At 50.7% G+C, this 16,894-nt stretch overlaps 1 protein-coding gene and 1 non-coding gene across 4 annotated transcripts in view; both read right to left on the bottom strand.

Moving 5' to 3' along the window:
* Positions 1-16,894, bottom strand: part of PLXNA4 (plexin A4) — a 414,442-nt gene that overhangs the window by 346,789 nt on the left and 50,759 nt on the right. For all 3 annotated transcript variants that reach the window (XM_045855527.1, XM_045855525.1, XM_045855526.1), the window contains exon 2: positions 1,718-2,982. In XM_045855527.1, coding sequence (XP_045711483.1) covers positions 1,718-2,902 — 1,185 coding nt within the window. In that variant the 5' untranslated portion in view covers positions 2,903-2,982. The remainder of the gene's footprint in view (positions 1-1,717; positions 2,983-16,894) is intronic.
* Positions 7,811-8,023, bottom strand: LOC123829862. The gene has a single exon (XR_006787668.1). It is a non-coding gene; the product is annotated as a small nucleolar RNA U3 (small nucleolar RNA).

Genomic DNA, 16,894 nt, shown 5'->3' with positions numbered 1-16,894 from the left:
CCAGAGTTTGACTAGGTGTCAGGAATCACATCCATGCAAGTGCACACTTCCACCTGAAGGGCAACTTTCCCTGCCCCTTGAAGATTACAGGATAGATGTTCTCCGACTAGGTTCAGAACGTTTTGACTGGACAACAAAAAGGAAGAGGAGAGTGTAACATGGGGCACAGGAGATACCAAGAACTGAGCCTTCCAAGTCCGTTGAAGAATGATTTGGGGAGCCCTGGCTGGCGTAGCTCAGTGAATTGAGCTCGGGCTGTGAACCAAAATGTCACAGGTTCGATTCCCAGTTAGGGCTCATGCCTGGGTTGCAGGCCATGGCCCCCAGCAACCACACATTAATGTTTCTCTCTCTCTCTTTCCCTCCCTTCCCTCTCTAAAAATAAATAAATAAAATCTTTAAAAAAAAAAAGAATGATTTGGGGAAAAGTTGACCATTGTAAAGGCGAACAGAAGTCAAGCCACAGAGAGGCAGATGCTTCTCACGTTTGGTCACACGTGAGTTAGGCTGGGTCCCCAGTTGCAGCTGTGACCACCCAGCAGGACGGCAGCCTGAGGTCCTGTCTGACCCTCAGGGCCCACGGGCCCTGGGACGGCCACGGAAACCAACCCTTCCTCCCACTTCCTTCGGCATTCCTGTCACCCAGAACTCCTCCTGGCAGCCTCCTGACATTGTGACGTCCCTTCTGTGGAGCGATGCACACAGAAGACAATTAATACAAACAGTAAAATGACAATAAACTCATAACTATCAACAACCGAACTTAAAACAAAAACCATAACAAACTAAGCAAAAACTAGAACAGGCACAGAATCACAGAAATGGAGATTACTTGGAGGGTTATCAGTGGTGGGGGGAGGGGAGAGAATGGGGGAAAAGGTACAGGGAATAAGAAACACAAACGGTAGGTACAAAAGAGTCAGGGGGAGGGTAAGAATAGTATAGGGGATGGAGAGGCCAAAGAACATATATTTACGACCCACAGACATGAGCTAAGATGGGGAAATGCTGGTGGGAGGGGGGTACAGGGTGGAGGGGAATAAAGGGGAGAAAAAAATGGAACAACTATAATAGCACCATCAATAAAATATATTTTTAAAAATTCAAGAAAAAAATAAAAAATATATATAGTTTTCTAAGCAAGTTCTGCTTTCCCCTCTATGTTTGCTGGACTCTCACCCTCCTTCTCTGCTCTCACCGCTCCATTTCCTAAAGATGCACCAGGGGGCTGAAAACATAAGTCTCCTGAAATTCCACATCTGTCTCAATGCAGAATGACTGACACCATTGCTCCCAGTAATGGTTTTAGTCTAAGTTCCCAGGCAAGGGATTCCCAGGTGTGGTTGGTAAGAGGCCTACAGCCCATGCTAACTGGCCCCCAGCAATGCCTCGTGCATGTGACATGTAAGCAGCTTGATTCCCGCCTATTCCTAGCACTCCCTCCACCCTGTGTATAACCAGCAAGCCGATACACCACAGAGAAAAGTGCCCTGGTAGGAAATCTACATTTTAGCTCTGGTTGTGACTCTTACAAGCTCAGCTGCATAGTCACACCTGTTTGAGCTGGTGATGGTCTGCGTCCAGGGAGACCCAGATGTGGGATATACGTGTCCCATCTGCAAAATGGCATGGGCGATTCACAGCCCTCAGAGGCCACAGGCTAGGGTCCTCCCTCCACACCGTGTCGTCCCAGCCCACGGGCCCTCCCCTGACTCACCGCGCTGCTGCAGGGGATGTCCTTCACCTTGAGCCAGGCCAGGTCCAGCGTGCCCTCACCCCGGTAGCAGGACTGCAGCCGCTCCTTAATGCGGTCGTTGATCTGCTTCAAGATAAAGATGCATAGGGCCGACTCATCCAGGGATTTCATTTTCCGCTTCTGGCCCTTGGAGAAGAGAGCGAAGAGGAGGTCGTCCTCTGGACGGACTTTGAGGGTCTGGGCGAGCACGGCCCCGGCTTTGGACAGGTAGGCCGCCTGCAGCAAGCGGTACTCCACCGCATTGTGCTCACAGCCGATGGGCACCTCCACGTAGGAGTTGAAGGCGGTGTCCTCCTTGCAAAGCCTCACGAGCTTGGATGTGTAAACCTGTTCCTTGGTGGTGGAGCCTGGGGGAGAAACCATCTCTGGCTGAAGGGTCAAAAAGTAGACAAAGTTGCCACTGCTGAAGCCATAGACATAGTAGATGTCAAAGTCGGGGATGACGGTGAAGGTGTCCGAAGGGATCTTAATCATCGAGGCCACAAACTCATCGTGGAAGACGTACGCGAACATGCCGTCCGCCTCTGAGTTCTTGGTCAGCTTCCGGCTGGATATGGTGGGGAAGTACTCTGGCTTCCCGTCCACGGCCGTGGCAATGAAGAGCTTGTCGTCCAGGTTGCTGTAGGACACGATCACTCCAAAGACAGAGCCGCTCTCGTTGACTCCCGACAGGTAGTGCTCCTTCTTGTGGAAAGGCTCCCCCAGCTTGAAGAGGTCCTCCAGCCTCAGGAGCTTGCAGATGCCCTGGTAGAGGCTCCCGCAGGCGATCAGCCTGTTCTCCTTGTAGTCTATCAGGAGCATCTTGTTGACGTTGTTGGTGGAGGTCAGGGGCTCGTTGCACGTCTGGACGATGCGGGGCGGGTAGCAATTGGGGTTGTCCTCATCCGGCCCTGTCTGGTGGGTCACCAAGACCTTTAGGTCGCTGGACAGCTTGTAGATCCGGTTGACAGCCCCCAAGTAAATGTGCCCTGTCCTCTTGTCCACCACCAGGTGGTTGAAGCTCTCCGCTGGCTCCCCTCGAAATGTGACAAAAGACCGCTTCTGGGGCGGCGGGGGTGGCTGCCGGGGGAGCAGAGTGGAGGAGCCCATCCCTACCATCAGGAGATGGGACAGCAGGCAAGTCCAGTTCCAGGGCATGGCTTTCATTTCAGACACGGGTCCTCGTGGCACAGTAGCACTGACAAAGCGTCTTCCTGGGAGGGCCAGGACTCAGGAGTGGAGGGTCCCTATGGGGGGAAAAAAAGATATGATGGTGGGTGACAATGGCAAGGGTTTAGCTTCACCCCATAGCTTGCCTGGGGGGTCCTCAAAGTTACTCAGCCGAAACAGAGAACTGTGTGGGGGGAGCTAGAGGCCAAGGGACGTGATCACCGTGGGTTTGTGGCACAGCCCGAGCTGGTGGCAGCAGCCACAGGAGGACATTTCAGTAATAATAATAGTAGAAACAATAGTGATGGCAATAATGATAATAGTGATGATGCTGATGATGGCAATAACAGCCACCTCTCGAGTGCCCAGTTGTGTCAGAAGCTGTCCTGAAGCTTCCAGGGACAAATCTTAATCTAATCTTGAACTTCAACTTAACAAAGCTCTCACTGCTGGGCTCTTCCATCTGCCCCTCCAACTCCACTCTCCACCCTAGTCTGCACTCAGGAAGCTGACTTATGTACAGGTACATCCATTGACTCCTTGCCCTCAGGCCTAGTTAGGTGCAGCCAGGGAAGAGTATCAGCAAAAAGCTGGAGGAAGGGGGAGGGAGAGACAGCAGAAGCAGAGGTGGGCTGCATGCATGACTCTGACCTTTGTCTACAGGTCGAGCAGAGCCCTAATCAGGCCTCTCCACCTGGCCTCTCTGTCTCCATCACCCTGCTCACCCTGATTTGGTCCTAGAGGAGCAAACAGGGCCTCACTGTTTCTATTCCTAAATACTACTCTGCCTCTTAAGGAGCTACATGTTTCCCAAGAGCTTCTGTATTAACCTTTGTGCAGGTGAGTGAGTTTGTGTATACTGTTTCTTGCTGGGACCCTGGCTCGTAGACCTGTGAAGTTAGTAGTACTGTTACCCCTGCTTTACAGCTTAGGGGAGTTCTGGAACTTGCACAGCTGGAAGTGGTAGAGGTGGATTCAAACCTGGCTACCCAAGCCCATGGCAGGTTCTCATTCTTAACTACCGAACCATCTTAGGCCAGCCAGGCATGGATGGGGATGTACCCTGGTTACTGTTTACACACAGCAGAATACTCCAAACAACCACTTCTCGGGGGCTGTCCATTACTGCCAGGCCCTCAGAGTCTGCACCTACTACAGGGGAAGCTTCCCCTTTGTCCCTCCCCCATCCCTCCTGCTGGGTGGATGATGCACGAGCCCAAATCAGAAACCCACATCCTCAGTGCCTGCTCACTGAGGCAGCAGCCGGGTCCTCTGGATACACTGCTCGCCTCTGAGACCCGATATCCTTTCAATGGGGAAGATCTTGGCTGCCTCCCAGCGCGGGGCCTCCTTGGAGAGGTTTTCATTGATGGGAGTGAACTTTTTAAAGAAGTGGCCAGGGAGAGAAATAAACAAATAACTCCCCATTAAGCAAAGTAGCGTTCTGTCCTAGTGTTCTCATTAATTCCTATCCTATGCTTTCTGCATGGGATGCCAGAAGATGGTTTCACACTCCCTCCAGCTGCGTGGAAATCAAGGCAGGAATGGCCTCCCTCTTATTTGGGAGTGTCTCAGCTTTGTGGAATTTCTCTCGTTTACACCCAAGTATGTCAAAACAAGGTAACAGGAAGAAGTAACTGTTGAGCAACAGAAAAACCCTCCAGCAGGGAAAGAGCACAAAGTTAGATGGAAACCAAGAGAAGAAAGAAGAAAACAGATTTGACATTGTTAGCTCAAATCCCAGTGAAAACACAGGTCTTCTCAGGAAAGGATTGGAGGAGGCGGAGGGCAGACCCCACAACCGACAGCAGCCTTGCACGCTGAGGGCCTTCATTCAGTCTCCTCACGTGGAAAATGTTTCCTCAGGCCGCACGTGAGATGTGCTGGACACCGTGGAATCCAAGGACGCCTGGGGCTGAATCAGACACACACCACAAGGACCGAAATTACTCAGACGGTGAAAAGCTGTGTGCTAAACCATGGAGTGCTTTGGGAGTTTGCAAGAAGTAAGTCAGTTGGGGTGGGGGAGCGTGGAGCAGGGTGTAGGAAGCCTTGGGGAGGGGATGGCATTTGGGCCGAGCCATGAACTTGGAGGGGACATGCGGAGCTGGAAGGGAAAGGCCTCCATGGGGAGGGGTCAGTGTAGCAAAATTCTGGGCCTATCAAACCGGCTATATACCAGGAAGAGTCTGGAGGGCATACTTCCTGAGAGTCGGAGAGAAGAGAGGGCTGAAAAGAGAGAACCACCAGTGGCGTCAGGATGTCCCTGCAGGGCTGAGACCGAAAGGCATGGTATTAAGGAAAGAAACGTAAAGGAAAGAGCAAAGGCCCCCAGAAAGGAGACTCCACATTCCTCTCCATTGAGTCTTTGCAGAAGGGACTGAGTTTGGGGCTGAGAACTGCAGGCAGGGAGGGCCTGCTTTGCTCACCAGTGTGTCCATAGCCCCAGACCAGTGCCTGGCACACTGTGGAAGGTCAAGATCTACTTTCTGATTGGCAGAAACCGAGGCTGGCAGCAAGGAGGAATATCACTCTCTGTGGGCCCTGTCCCATTCCCCAGGCCCCATACGAAGGCTGGCACGTGGATTACCTCACCTAATCATCACAACTGTTCACTGGGGCCAAGACTGTTTTACCAGCTTCTCAGGTGAGGAAATGTTAGTTGTGCAAAGGCACGTGGCTACTAAGTGACAGAGGTGGGATCGAAACTCAGGTTTGTATCACTGGAAAACCCGTATTCTCTCTAGCAACGTGCAATTCCCAAGCCCAGAAGACATAGCACTTGGAAGCCCTTTTTAATTCCTGCAAGTCCCCAAATTGAGAAATCCAGGACCTCACCCAGCAGTACCTCCCTGACAGCTCTGGAGGTGAAAAGCAAAGCCCCTGGGCCCGCAGGGCAACCTGGCAGGTAACACCCATCCGGTGGGCACTGCTGTCTACCTCTAAGAGCATTAATGACTGGAAAGCACCTGGTACACATAAGTGCTTAATAAGTGATAATTGTTGTTGGAGAGATTGAAATAAGATTAAAGACTAAGGATTATGATGCCATCAGGTACCACGTCCCTTAGAGCTGAGGAGGTTGGGATGGCTCATCTTGAATTGCCCATGCAAATCTGAGTATCAGAAAAGAATCTAGAAGTTTGTAATCTGAAAGAGATAAACCAGTTTAATGACCCCGATTCCTGATTTTAGAGACCAGGAAGTCGAGATCCAGAGAAATTAGTGACTTGCAGCAGGTCTCATAGTAACTTCAAGGTGAGGGTGGGATTAAGCTCAGATCCCTGTCCAGTACTCCCAGTCCAGTGCTCTTTCCACTCCCCACAGCCTTTCCAGTGAGCCCACTTCAGCATCTGCTCCCTGGCCTTTATCTGGAGGAGCCTGGCCTTTGGGTGCCATCTGCTCTGCTGGCGAACACAGCTCTCAGAACATCACTGCCAACAACCAAATTCCAGCAGGGCTGGTAACCCGCATTCCAGGTCTGGGTCAGATGCAGGTCAGGGCTCAGACGCCAGCCCTCGGGAGGGAACTCTCAGCTGTCCCTGTGTCTGTCGGAAACTGCCAAGCACTAGAGAAAGCGTGCCTGCCACACCCCCTCCTTACTGTACATGCTCCCAGGCCCACGAGCCAATCAACAGTTCTCTAGTTTGCGAGAGGCGAGACGAGGAAGCCTGTAATTATGAATTTACTGAGCAGAAAGGTGCCAGAGCTCATTCTCCATCTTCTATCAGGCAATGAAATGAGACACAGTTACGCATCTCAAACACTTATCACCCTCATCTGAGGATGCTGAAATTACTGCGCCTGGAGAGGGTTGGGGGGGATCCACAGAAAACAATAATGTGTGATAGGAATAACCAGCCTCTCATTTTATACACCACGAAGGGGCTGATTGGAAAACAAATAACAGAAATAGAAGAGAAGGGAACGAGCGAGGCTGTGGGCTCCAGCCTGCCTCACCAGAGTCTCCACTGGGCACCACAGAGGTGACCCAACCTGCAAGCAGCCCTCCTACCCCAGCTCCAGTCCCCTGCCCCCCACCCCAGGCTGCCTGAAGCTGCTCCATTCCAGCAAAGCTGGGGCTTCCAGCGTGGCTGCCATTCCAAACATCAGTCATCACAAATGGTGACCCAAACTAGGAAACCCTCAACCCAACCCCCCAATTCTCTTTGGGGTCATCAATTAGCTGGTTTTATAACAAAGTATTAGAGGGAGCATTCAGACTCACTCTGGTTCTTAAAGACAAGCGATGTGGCCAAGCCAACTCCAGGTTGCCCCGAAGGACTCGCCGAGCCAGGCCGGGTGGGAAAGGGGTGGGCAGGCAGCAGAGCCTGGCTCTGCATCACACCCAAACACACTGCAATTTTCCCTTCTTTGAAATCAGATTTTAATTCTGAGCGATCTCAGGGGAGACAGGACTCATTTTTAGCAGCTGATCATCATTTTGATTAAAGAAATTGGGACTGTCTTTGTTTTATGTGGCAAGTTTTGAAGAGCTCAAACTAATTTTCATGAAACAGCACCATACTCTCAGATTCCTGAGTGGCAGAGAAGAAGATTATAGAGTATTTTAAAATAGCAATTACCTCACAAAATTACTTTGGAGTTTACAAGGTGTTTCCACATTACCTCAATCTGATTTTATTGTTCGCAACAGGTGTAGGTTGAAGAGGTACCCATAAGTACACCTCCTTTACAGATGGGGAAACTGAGCCACGAGCGGGCACGAGTTCTGGCTGAGATCACACCCGATGACGCTGGGCCTCGGAAAGCTCTCAGGTCTCCTTCAGTTGCCCACTGCGCCTTCTCTGACCCTCCAAAGTGCTAACGCTCAGGCATTTGCTATTGGCATAAAAGAACGCTCAGAAAAACATATTCGAGATGAGGTTTCTTTTTTTTTTTTTTACCACTCAGACTGCATTCTTTCCCTCTTCCTCTTCCAAAGGAAGATAAGAACGATCACCAGTGGCTATTGGCAGTTGCAAAACACCACCAAAAGCCGGCTTCACGCTCAGGAGAGAACACTGCGCCTCCTCCTCGTGGTTTCGGGTGCTCTGCACGTTCAGAGACACTTCTCTAGTAGTGAACTATAGAAATGATCCCTGAAAGTATAGTCTTCTAAGATGATGTTTCAAAAAACCGTCTCTACAACCCATCACGAGTCCAGAAACCAGCCGAGTGGGCCACACATGCTTCTTAAATAAAATAGAAGAGAAAAATCAGAGCATGAGCCATTTAGGAAAAGAACAATTCAGTGAGACTTTTGTGTCAGCCACATATATGGACATATTGAGTGTCATGTCCGGGTATTTCTTTCTGTTGGTCATTGTGACGGTTAATTTTATGTGTCAACTTAACTGAGCCTGGGTGCGCAGACATGTGGTCAAACATCATTCTGGATATCTCTGTGAGAATATTTTTGAACGGGATTAACATTTGAATTGGTGGGCACTGAGTGAAGCAGACTCCCCCAACCCCAACTATGATGGGAGTGAGAGGCCATCCAGTGAGTTAAAGATTGAACAGAACAAAACACTGACCTCCCCTGAGCAAGAGGGGATTGGGCCAGATGGACAGCCTTTGGACTTGAACTGCAACATGAGCTCTCCTCCAAGTCTCCGTCCACGGGTCCACCCTGCAGATTTGGGACTTGGAGCCTCCCTAATTGTGTGACCCAATTCTGTTTCTCTGGAGAAGCCTGACTAATATTTTTTGTGATTAAAAAAGTTATTTAAAAGACATTGTTAGAAACAGTGGACAGCTATTATTTTTGGCTACCACACATTTATCCTCTGGAGATCCACCCCTTCACCCTCTCTCAGCCCAAAGGCTCTTATTAACTCCCCGCCTTGTTCAAGAGTGTACACATGACCTGGGCCCGCACCAATCAGCACAGAGCAAGGGGCTGGGCAGTCACAGTGATTGGTTCAGGGACAAGCCCTTGAATAGATCAGAATCTCTGTGAGGCAATAAGACTGCCGAGGTAAAAGTTCTAGCTCTTGCATCAGATGTGACCTTGGAGGTGTGTGAGGCTAAGAAATATAGGTGCCATCTTGTACCTATGTGGGTGGAAGGTGAGGAGCGGAAAACTGAAAGGAATGAAGTCAGCCTACAGAGGACAGCCAAGCTGAGCCAGAGGGTGGAGCGCACCAGGTCCCAGGCCTGATGACATCACAGAGCTGTCTAGATCATATGCCCTGAAGCCAGCTCTGTGCTTACTCTTTCCAGTTATATGAGCCAAGTTTTCTCCCATTTCATAAGCCTGTGTGGATTCAGTTTTCTGGCACTTGTTAATGAACGAATCCTAACCCATAAAAATTCAGCCTTCCAGCCAAAAGAGTAGCATCTCTCATCACACCCTCTCTAATAGATTATTCTTTCATAGGAAGAAGTGAGCACGCCAAACAGATTTCCATGTCCCACAGCTCACAGAGACAAATGAGAATTTTGCAAATAGTGAGGCTTTATTGCAGGTGAGTGCTGGGTGTGTGTCCCGCCTTCCCAATCAAACACAAGGTTCCCCTGTCTGCCTGGAATTTGCCTTGAGGGCTGTGCTGGCAGGTCTGTTGAGATGTTTTCCACCCATTCATGCTTCTGTGTCTTCTGCACAGGTGGTTTACCCCCCAACCCCCTCACCTGGGGACTCAGTCTTCAGAAGAGGACTCCAACCCTGGCGGTGGTCTAGGATTGCCCTACTATGTGTTGGTACAGGACCTTGGTCCCACCAGAGTCTCACATTTTACAAACTCTGTTTTATTTGCACATTGATGCTGTCCTCTCTCTAAAAATATAAGCTCCTAGAGGTCAGAAATTATATATTTTTTCACCAGTATTCTCTTTACTCCCAAGCCAGAGTCTGATACATAAGAGGTATGTAGTAAATGTTCGGGAACACAGGAATAAGTGGATGAATAAATGTATAAATGAATGAACAAGGAGTGAGTAAATGAATGAACAAGGAGTGAGTAAATGAATGAGTGAATGAATGAATGACTCCTCTACAGCAGAGATGGCAGCTGGGATCACCTAGCTAAAGTACAAAGTAAATCTTGGTTCTGGGCTGCTTAGCTCAAAAAGGGACCAAACTCCAACGTTAGTTTTATCTGCTCTAATCCAGGGCTTGTAAGTATTTAAAATACTCAATTTTGTCCATTTAAAGCATAATTTCAAATGCATCCTCTTTCAAACATGGTTTACAGTGAGAGCAGCTGGTCTACCAGCTGGAATCTCATATAATAAGTCACCTTGCATCCACAAGTTAGACTCTGAGAACCAGCACACAACTCAGCCCAGAAAGTCAGTGCAGACCTGTTGAGGAGAAGGAGCTGGGCCTGGAGACAAAACAGCAGCGAGGAGAACGTAGACAATACAAAAGACAGTTGGTCGAAGTCAGCGTGCATCCATTCATTTGGCCAAATGTGGAGGTGGGTGTAAAGGGTACACACACTCCAAAGCAGAAAACATTAGCCCTGTCCTCCAGGAGTTGGAAGTCCCCTAGAGGACCCTCCAGCTGTGCCCCTCCAAGGCCATCTCCAGTCACTGGAACGCTCTGCAGAGTCCCACCTCCCAGCCCCTCCTGGAAATCGGAAGGCTCGTCGTTTCCCAGTCTTCCCTACCGTGCTGCATTATGGGGGATTTCATCTTTCGTGCAGGACAGGCAGCTCGCTTTCCACCAAAAGTATGTGCTTCCCCATCTGTGCAGCGGCAGGTGCAAAGCTGTCCACAGGAAGTGGCCACTAACCATGGTCTACATTTCCACCCGGTGTCCAGGTGTGACCATGCGCATAGAGAGAGAGCATCACAGTGACTCTTCCACACCAAAACAGGTGAGAAGTTAGGTGTGTCTTGTCTACGGACCCTTTCACCTGCTGGATAAAGAGGATTCTGAGGCTTATGGGATGGTGAAGCCTCAAGAGAGAAGGGCCCAGTCACCGACCAGGGACAGCCACATCAGACAAGAAATAAGCCATGACAAGGACAAGGCTCTGAGCTGGTGGATTTGCGTGCGGAAGCAGCGGGCCCCGCCCTAACTAACATGGGCAGAAACGCAGGCAGCAGGCAGCTTGTCAGAGGCAGCCAGGAACCCGTGCTGAGGCTGGTCGCCTGGGAGCTCTGACCCCAGCACATCCGGCTGCCCTGAGAGAAAGTCCTCTGCCGGTATCAGCAGCCCCCTCCTTGCTCCCAAAGCCAAATTCAAGGTCGCCAGATCTGGAGAGGTGGGACACAACCTTGCCAGGATGGACAAAGGAGAAAAATCTTCATGTTCCTCAGTGGCCCTTCCCACGTTTTGGACCTAGGGAAGTGCTACATATAGGTGTGCATCTGAGGACAGTGAGGGGCTTGGGGACACACCACGGGTCACATTGCTATTTTATCCAAGAAATACTAGGCATTCATTGATCTACATTAGCAAAATGGACACACGTTTTTTGGAGAGTTACACTAATTTGTCATTTACAAATTTAGAATATCATTGGGTAACCAGCATTTTTTTTTCTGTTTTTCTCATTTTAAACTCTTGGTTTCTAGAAGTGGGAACCATGAATTGTCTTTCTGTTCTTCTTTTTGGGGAGAATTATACTGACGTGAAGCACCTACGGCCCACTGGTGCAGCCGGCAGCAGTTGGAAGCCCAGAGTGGGCACACAGCCTCCCCGCCATGTGTTTCACCTTATCCCCACCCTTCTCCTTGTCACCATCTCAGAAGTGAGTGCCACATTCACAATAGGCAAAGGGTCCCAGGGTATGGGCGACACAGTACAATCTATCATCACCACTAGGGGGGAAAAATCAAGTCAAAGCCACTGTCCCTCCAAGAGGAGTCACAGTGCTGCCTCTGGACAGTCCCACGTGACAGAGGGGGGCTCAAAGGGGTCAGCTTGGCCACCACCCAGCAGAAAACCAGAACGCACGGTGGCTGGGGCAGGCCTTGGGTCCCGGGTTGGTCCCTCCAGCCTGCTTGCTGTCCCCCTGCTTCTACTTCTGTTCTCTGAGCACGAGAAAAGTGACGCTGGTTGGGGGAAGAGCCAGCAAAGGCCATAAAGGATAGGGGAGAGAGAGCGATGGGGAGCCAGTTGGAGAGTCCCCGGTGCCACCAGGCAACCAGCCCAGGCCCTGAGAAATTCAGCACCAAGCTCAGCTACTCAGAGCTCTTAATCCTCACTTCCCAGCTTATTAAAGGGGGCTGGGGAAACGCTATTACCATGGACAGAGCCTTTGGAACCAGCCTAGAAGCCTCTGCAGGAGGGTGAGTCTGTGAGTAGCCCCCATTCAAAGATTAGGCCTTCCCTGGACTCCTGAGGCCCCATCTATGGTTCCCTCCACCAAGCCTCCTGTCCTTGGCCTTGAGGTCCCCCTACCCCCAGGGTGCAGAACCACCTTTCCCTCGCCAAGCCTGCTGTTCCCAGCAGAGCTGAGCCAGAGCTTCAGCAAGCCCAGGCAGCCCAAGATGGAACTCTATTATTACATTACGGCAGTCCTTTATACTCCAGGCGCTGTGCTCTGGGTAGGGGAGTCGCTAAGCAATGACTCTCTTCATTCCAAGTCTGGCTGTGAGGCTTTAAAAACACAACTCTCTCAATAGCAGTCTGGGCTGGGAGGACAGAATCATAAACTTCTTTCCAGTGTCTCATTTAAAGAGACAGGCCCACCAGGAATTTGGGGTCAGATGCCCCAGCTGGACTTGGCACCAGTGTGGTCCCTCTCCCCATCCCAGCCCTTGACCCAGCCCATGGGGAATGTCCCGTCCAGAGGTAGGAGGGGGGGCTGGCTGCCAGTCTTCTAAAACACCCCACTGGCTTCTAGATGTGCAGAAATGGAGAGATGTCACAGAAAGACACTATAAAGTTGTGGCAAAGGAGTATTTGCTATTACTCCTGGCGCCCCAAGACTAGAGTGGACAGAGAAGGGGCCTGGTCCGGCACACACTAGGGACAGTCATCGCCCACCACGCAGCCTGTCTCACGCAGGTGGCCTGGGGTGAAGTGGATTAAAGGCTTGCTTCGCTGACTGGTTTGCATCTGGGCAGGAGGCTCTGCACCTCCCACTGGCATCTCGGCCCAGCCTCCGCCTGGCACCCGTCACGTGGGCCTCACCCACACAAGCTCCTCTCTCTGAATACTCCCTTCTCCTCTCACATTCAGGGAAAGAGGTGTGGTGGTCTTGGCTCACAGCTGTGGACGCGTCCACTGAAGTCACTGGTAAAAGCCTCCTCTCTCTGAATCACTGTGGCGAGGAGGCTACAGATGTCAGGAATGATTATCTAAGGCCACAGTCCTGCTAGGCGGCTGCCCTCTCCTGATGCCTCAGGTTCCCCATCTGTAAAACAGTGTTACCGGAAACAGGATGATGGGGCAAGAGAGATCACTAAGTCTAGGAGAAGTGAGAGTTTCGGGCCTCCTGGAACACGGGCCGTTACTGGTATTGGGAGGGTTCCGACAATGGCCTTCGCAGTGGAGCCGCATAGTGGTGATGATTAGGACCCCCGGGGGTTGCGTTTGCTGGAAAACAAAAGGCTGGTGTTGAAGTTTCTCTTGAGACTCTGCATCTCTGCTTAAATTGGCTTCTTAGCGGCCTGCAGCTGCACCGGGGGCCGAGTTGGGACAGCCTGCCTCGGAGGCTGTCAGGCACTCGTGTGGTAAGTGGGCCTCGATCGCTCTCCCTGACCCTACTTCCTCTCACAGTAAGAACTGCTGGCGGTGGACGTGTTTTGCCTGCTCAGGTGTTGGCCCAATTCACTGAGCCAAATCCTTCTCAGTTCCACAGGGGCCTTCATTCTTCTGGCCTCTGGGGACTTCTACAAGTGACATGTGACAGAAGAGTCAGCAGGAGGTCTCCACTCCCCAAAGCATTCTCACCCACCCAAGGGCTTCACGTACACCCCAGGATAAGGTGGTTCTGGCCCATTTCATTTCCCATCCATAGCAAAAGAAGAAATGAACAAAAAAGGAATGGAAATTTCCTTCCTTAGACTGGTGTGAAATTTCTAACTAGACTTTTCTAACTGGAAAAAAGTCGGTAGGGTTGGAAACAATGCTAAACGCAGCGTTCTGGGGGAACCCGGCTGAGAGCCCAGTGCTCTCAGATCCTGGGGCCTCCGCACCTCCCCTAGTTACCACTCTGCTGGAGATACCTCCTCGCCCCCAGCCCCTGACACTGCTGTTCCCATCAGGGGACAGGGCTGACCGGCTTCCCGTAGCCCAGCCACCTACCTTCCAGCCCACAGAGCCTTCAAGCAAAGAGCCAGCTATTTCAGCAAACAGTGGCACCGTGAGAGAGCAGACTCTCTGAGGCACATTTAGGCCAAATGGCAGCACTTGCATTGTTATCTAACGCCTGGTGGGTGGGCTCTCTCCCCAGCCCTCTCCTCATCCCCTGCCTCCTCCTTTTGCTTTTTAATTGCAGCAAAAATCAGGAAGTGAACAGTTGTCTCCCTTGCTGGTCTATATTCATGTAATTAGTGCTATTTAATCCCACGATGAGGCAAAGCCCATAAAATACAAAACATATTTCAGCTGCGTGCTGCAAATCTTGGCAGAAATCCCCGCCCCAGCCGGAAGCCGAACAGAGAGCTATAGTCACTCTTTAAAAGAAAAAATGGTCAGGATGACTGTAACAAAGTTTCAGGGCCAGGCACTACTACCTGGAAATATGCAAGGAGGAAGCAGAATAGAGAATTTATATCTCAAAGTTTGGAAATAATCTCTATCACCATGACAACACTGAATTTTTAAAATATTTAGTATTGATCACGTAATGCTAGTGTAATATGTCAACCTAAAGAGGTTGTTCTTGGCCCCCCTTATTCCCATGTGCTTTAAGGGCCCGAGTCCCCAGCAGTGGGAACCTGTAACACCAAGTCCTACTGCCTCTCCCACCCACTGGACAAATACCCATGAGTCAAATGACTAAAGAGATGTGTGTAGTTTCTGACAGTGATTCTAAATGAGCTAACATTCTCATTTCCCAACTCCTCTGTCCCACCCACCACACCACCGAGTCCTCACTCCACTCCTGCATTTATGCCAACAACACAGGAAACGAGGAGCAGGAAACCATTTCCTAAGCGAGGCACAGAAAGGTAAGGCCTCTCAGAGGCCATTCTCCAAAGTGCCCAACAGTATAAAGCAGCTACACAGTACGGTCCCCAACAAGTGGGCCTCTGCCCCCAGCATCACTGCCGGGCTCTGTTACCAGCACTCTTGTGGGACTGACTCACTCCTTCCACACCCCTATGCACTGGCCACACGCTCCTTCCCACCAATTGACAAGAATGCAGAGGGCAGCAGGTTACTGGAGAGCCCAGAGCATGGCCAGGCCAAGAACGAATACACATTGGGTGCTGCTGACACCCCCTTGCAGCACCTGCTCAGAAGCTGTGTCGCTGGGGGCACAAGAAGCCGAGAGATGGATCCAAGGTGTAAGAGAGGGTCAAATCCTTTGCAAAACCTGGGGGGCCTTTAAGCAGACTAGATAGTTCTTATGGGTCTTCCCCGTACATCACCACTGGGCAGAAACACGGAGTACTCCGTGAAGATAGAAAACACATCTGACAGCTCTAGCCACCTCCCCCTCTGACACAGCCTCAAATTCCACCATCTCCAGCACCTCTCATTTGTGTGTGAACCTTGCCTTCTACAAACTCCTTTGTGCACAAAAAAGTACTCATGACTCACTCCAAAAATACATGTCTATCCCTATTCAACCCATGATCATTATCACCCAGATGGGGACGTGCAGACTCGGAGCATTTCATTAACTTACCCAAAGCCATGCTCTGCATATGGCTACCACTCAGGTCTCCTGACACATCCAATACTTCCCTTGTAAGTACTTTTCACGAAGCCACCCATCAATTATCACTGAAGACTGTACAATAAACGTGGGAGGGAGAGATCTAGAAGGCCCCGTGACCAGTGCACAGTTGTTAACTAGAAGGAGATGGAGGTGTTCTATCATATTAGAATTTAAAACTAGGGCATTTTGAACTCTCATGGCCATGATAGGCCTTGATAAGCTGCATGTGATAGAAATGTGCCGTTCCTTCATCCCAAGGAGGTAACACGATTGGACAAGTTCTGGGTGGCTGAGGGATGGTACAAAGGGCTGAGAAGGGAGCAGGGACGATAACCCAAGTCCATCCATGCATGTGTTCAACAACTTCACGTATTCAGCTCCTTCCACCTACCTACCAGGGACCTACTTTCCAAGGGTGCACGATGACTAAGACGAAAAGGTCTTTGATGTCACAGAACTTACGTTTAACAGGGAGAAGACAGACAATAAGCAAGAAAAGTGGTCATTTGCAGATAGTGTTAAGCTCTTAGAAAGAGAAGGCACAGTCATGTGATACAGAGTAACTGTGGGGACAGGGGGGTGACCAGTGGCGGTCTCTCTGAGCTGATGCTTGCAAGGGCAATACATGACCAGGAGGAGCCAGCCAGGCAAAAACTGGGGGAAAGAGCATCGGAGGCCAAAGGAAAAGTGAGTGCAAACCCCCGGAGGAGAAGGCAGACTTGGCAAGGCAAAGGCAGAAGGCTGAGGGGCGGAAGGCATTGAGTGAGCAGGGAAGTATGAGTAATGAGGTCATAGAGGAAGGCAGGGGACAGATGAAGGAGGACACTTGAAACCCTGAGGAGGAATTTTAGTATCATCCCAAATGGCCGGGGAAGCTTTAAGCAAGGGAGTGACATGGTCGGCCTGGCTGCTGGGTGGAGAAAGGTTTGTGGTGGGACAGGAGGCCTGCAGGGGTTCACCGAGGGGCTCAGATGCCGATGGCAAAAGCAGAGAAGTCCTTGCTCCAGCGGGGCTTGCTGGTGACTATGGAAATGAGGCAGGAAATGCATACCACCTCCTCGATTTTGGCTTAAGTCCCTGGGTGGAGAGTTGTACCACGGTACTGATATGGGGAAGGCTGGGGAAGAACAGGGCAGGGGAGCAGGGAAGTCAAGGGTTCTGTTTGAGTCAGGAAGGGCCAGACTGTCTACAGAGC

Source organism: Phyllostomus hastatus, unplaced genomic scaffold, assembly GCF_019186645.2.
Source record: "Phyllostomus hastatus isolate PE091 unplaced genomic scaffold, TTU_PhHast_1.1 phas_scaffold_114, whole genome shotgun sequence".
NCBI lineage: Eukaryota > Metazoa > Chordata > Mammalia > Chiroptera > Phyllostomidae > Phyllostomus > Phyllostomus hastatus.
This window is presented reverse-complemented; position numbering and strand designations above follow the sequence as displayed.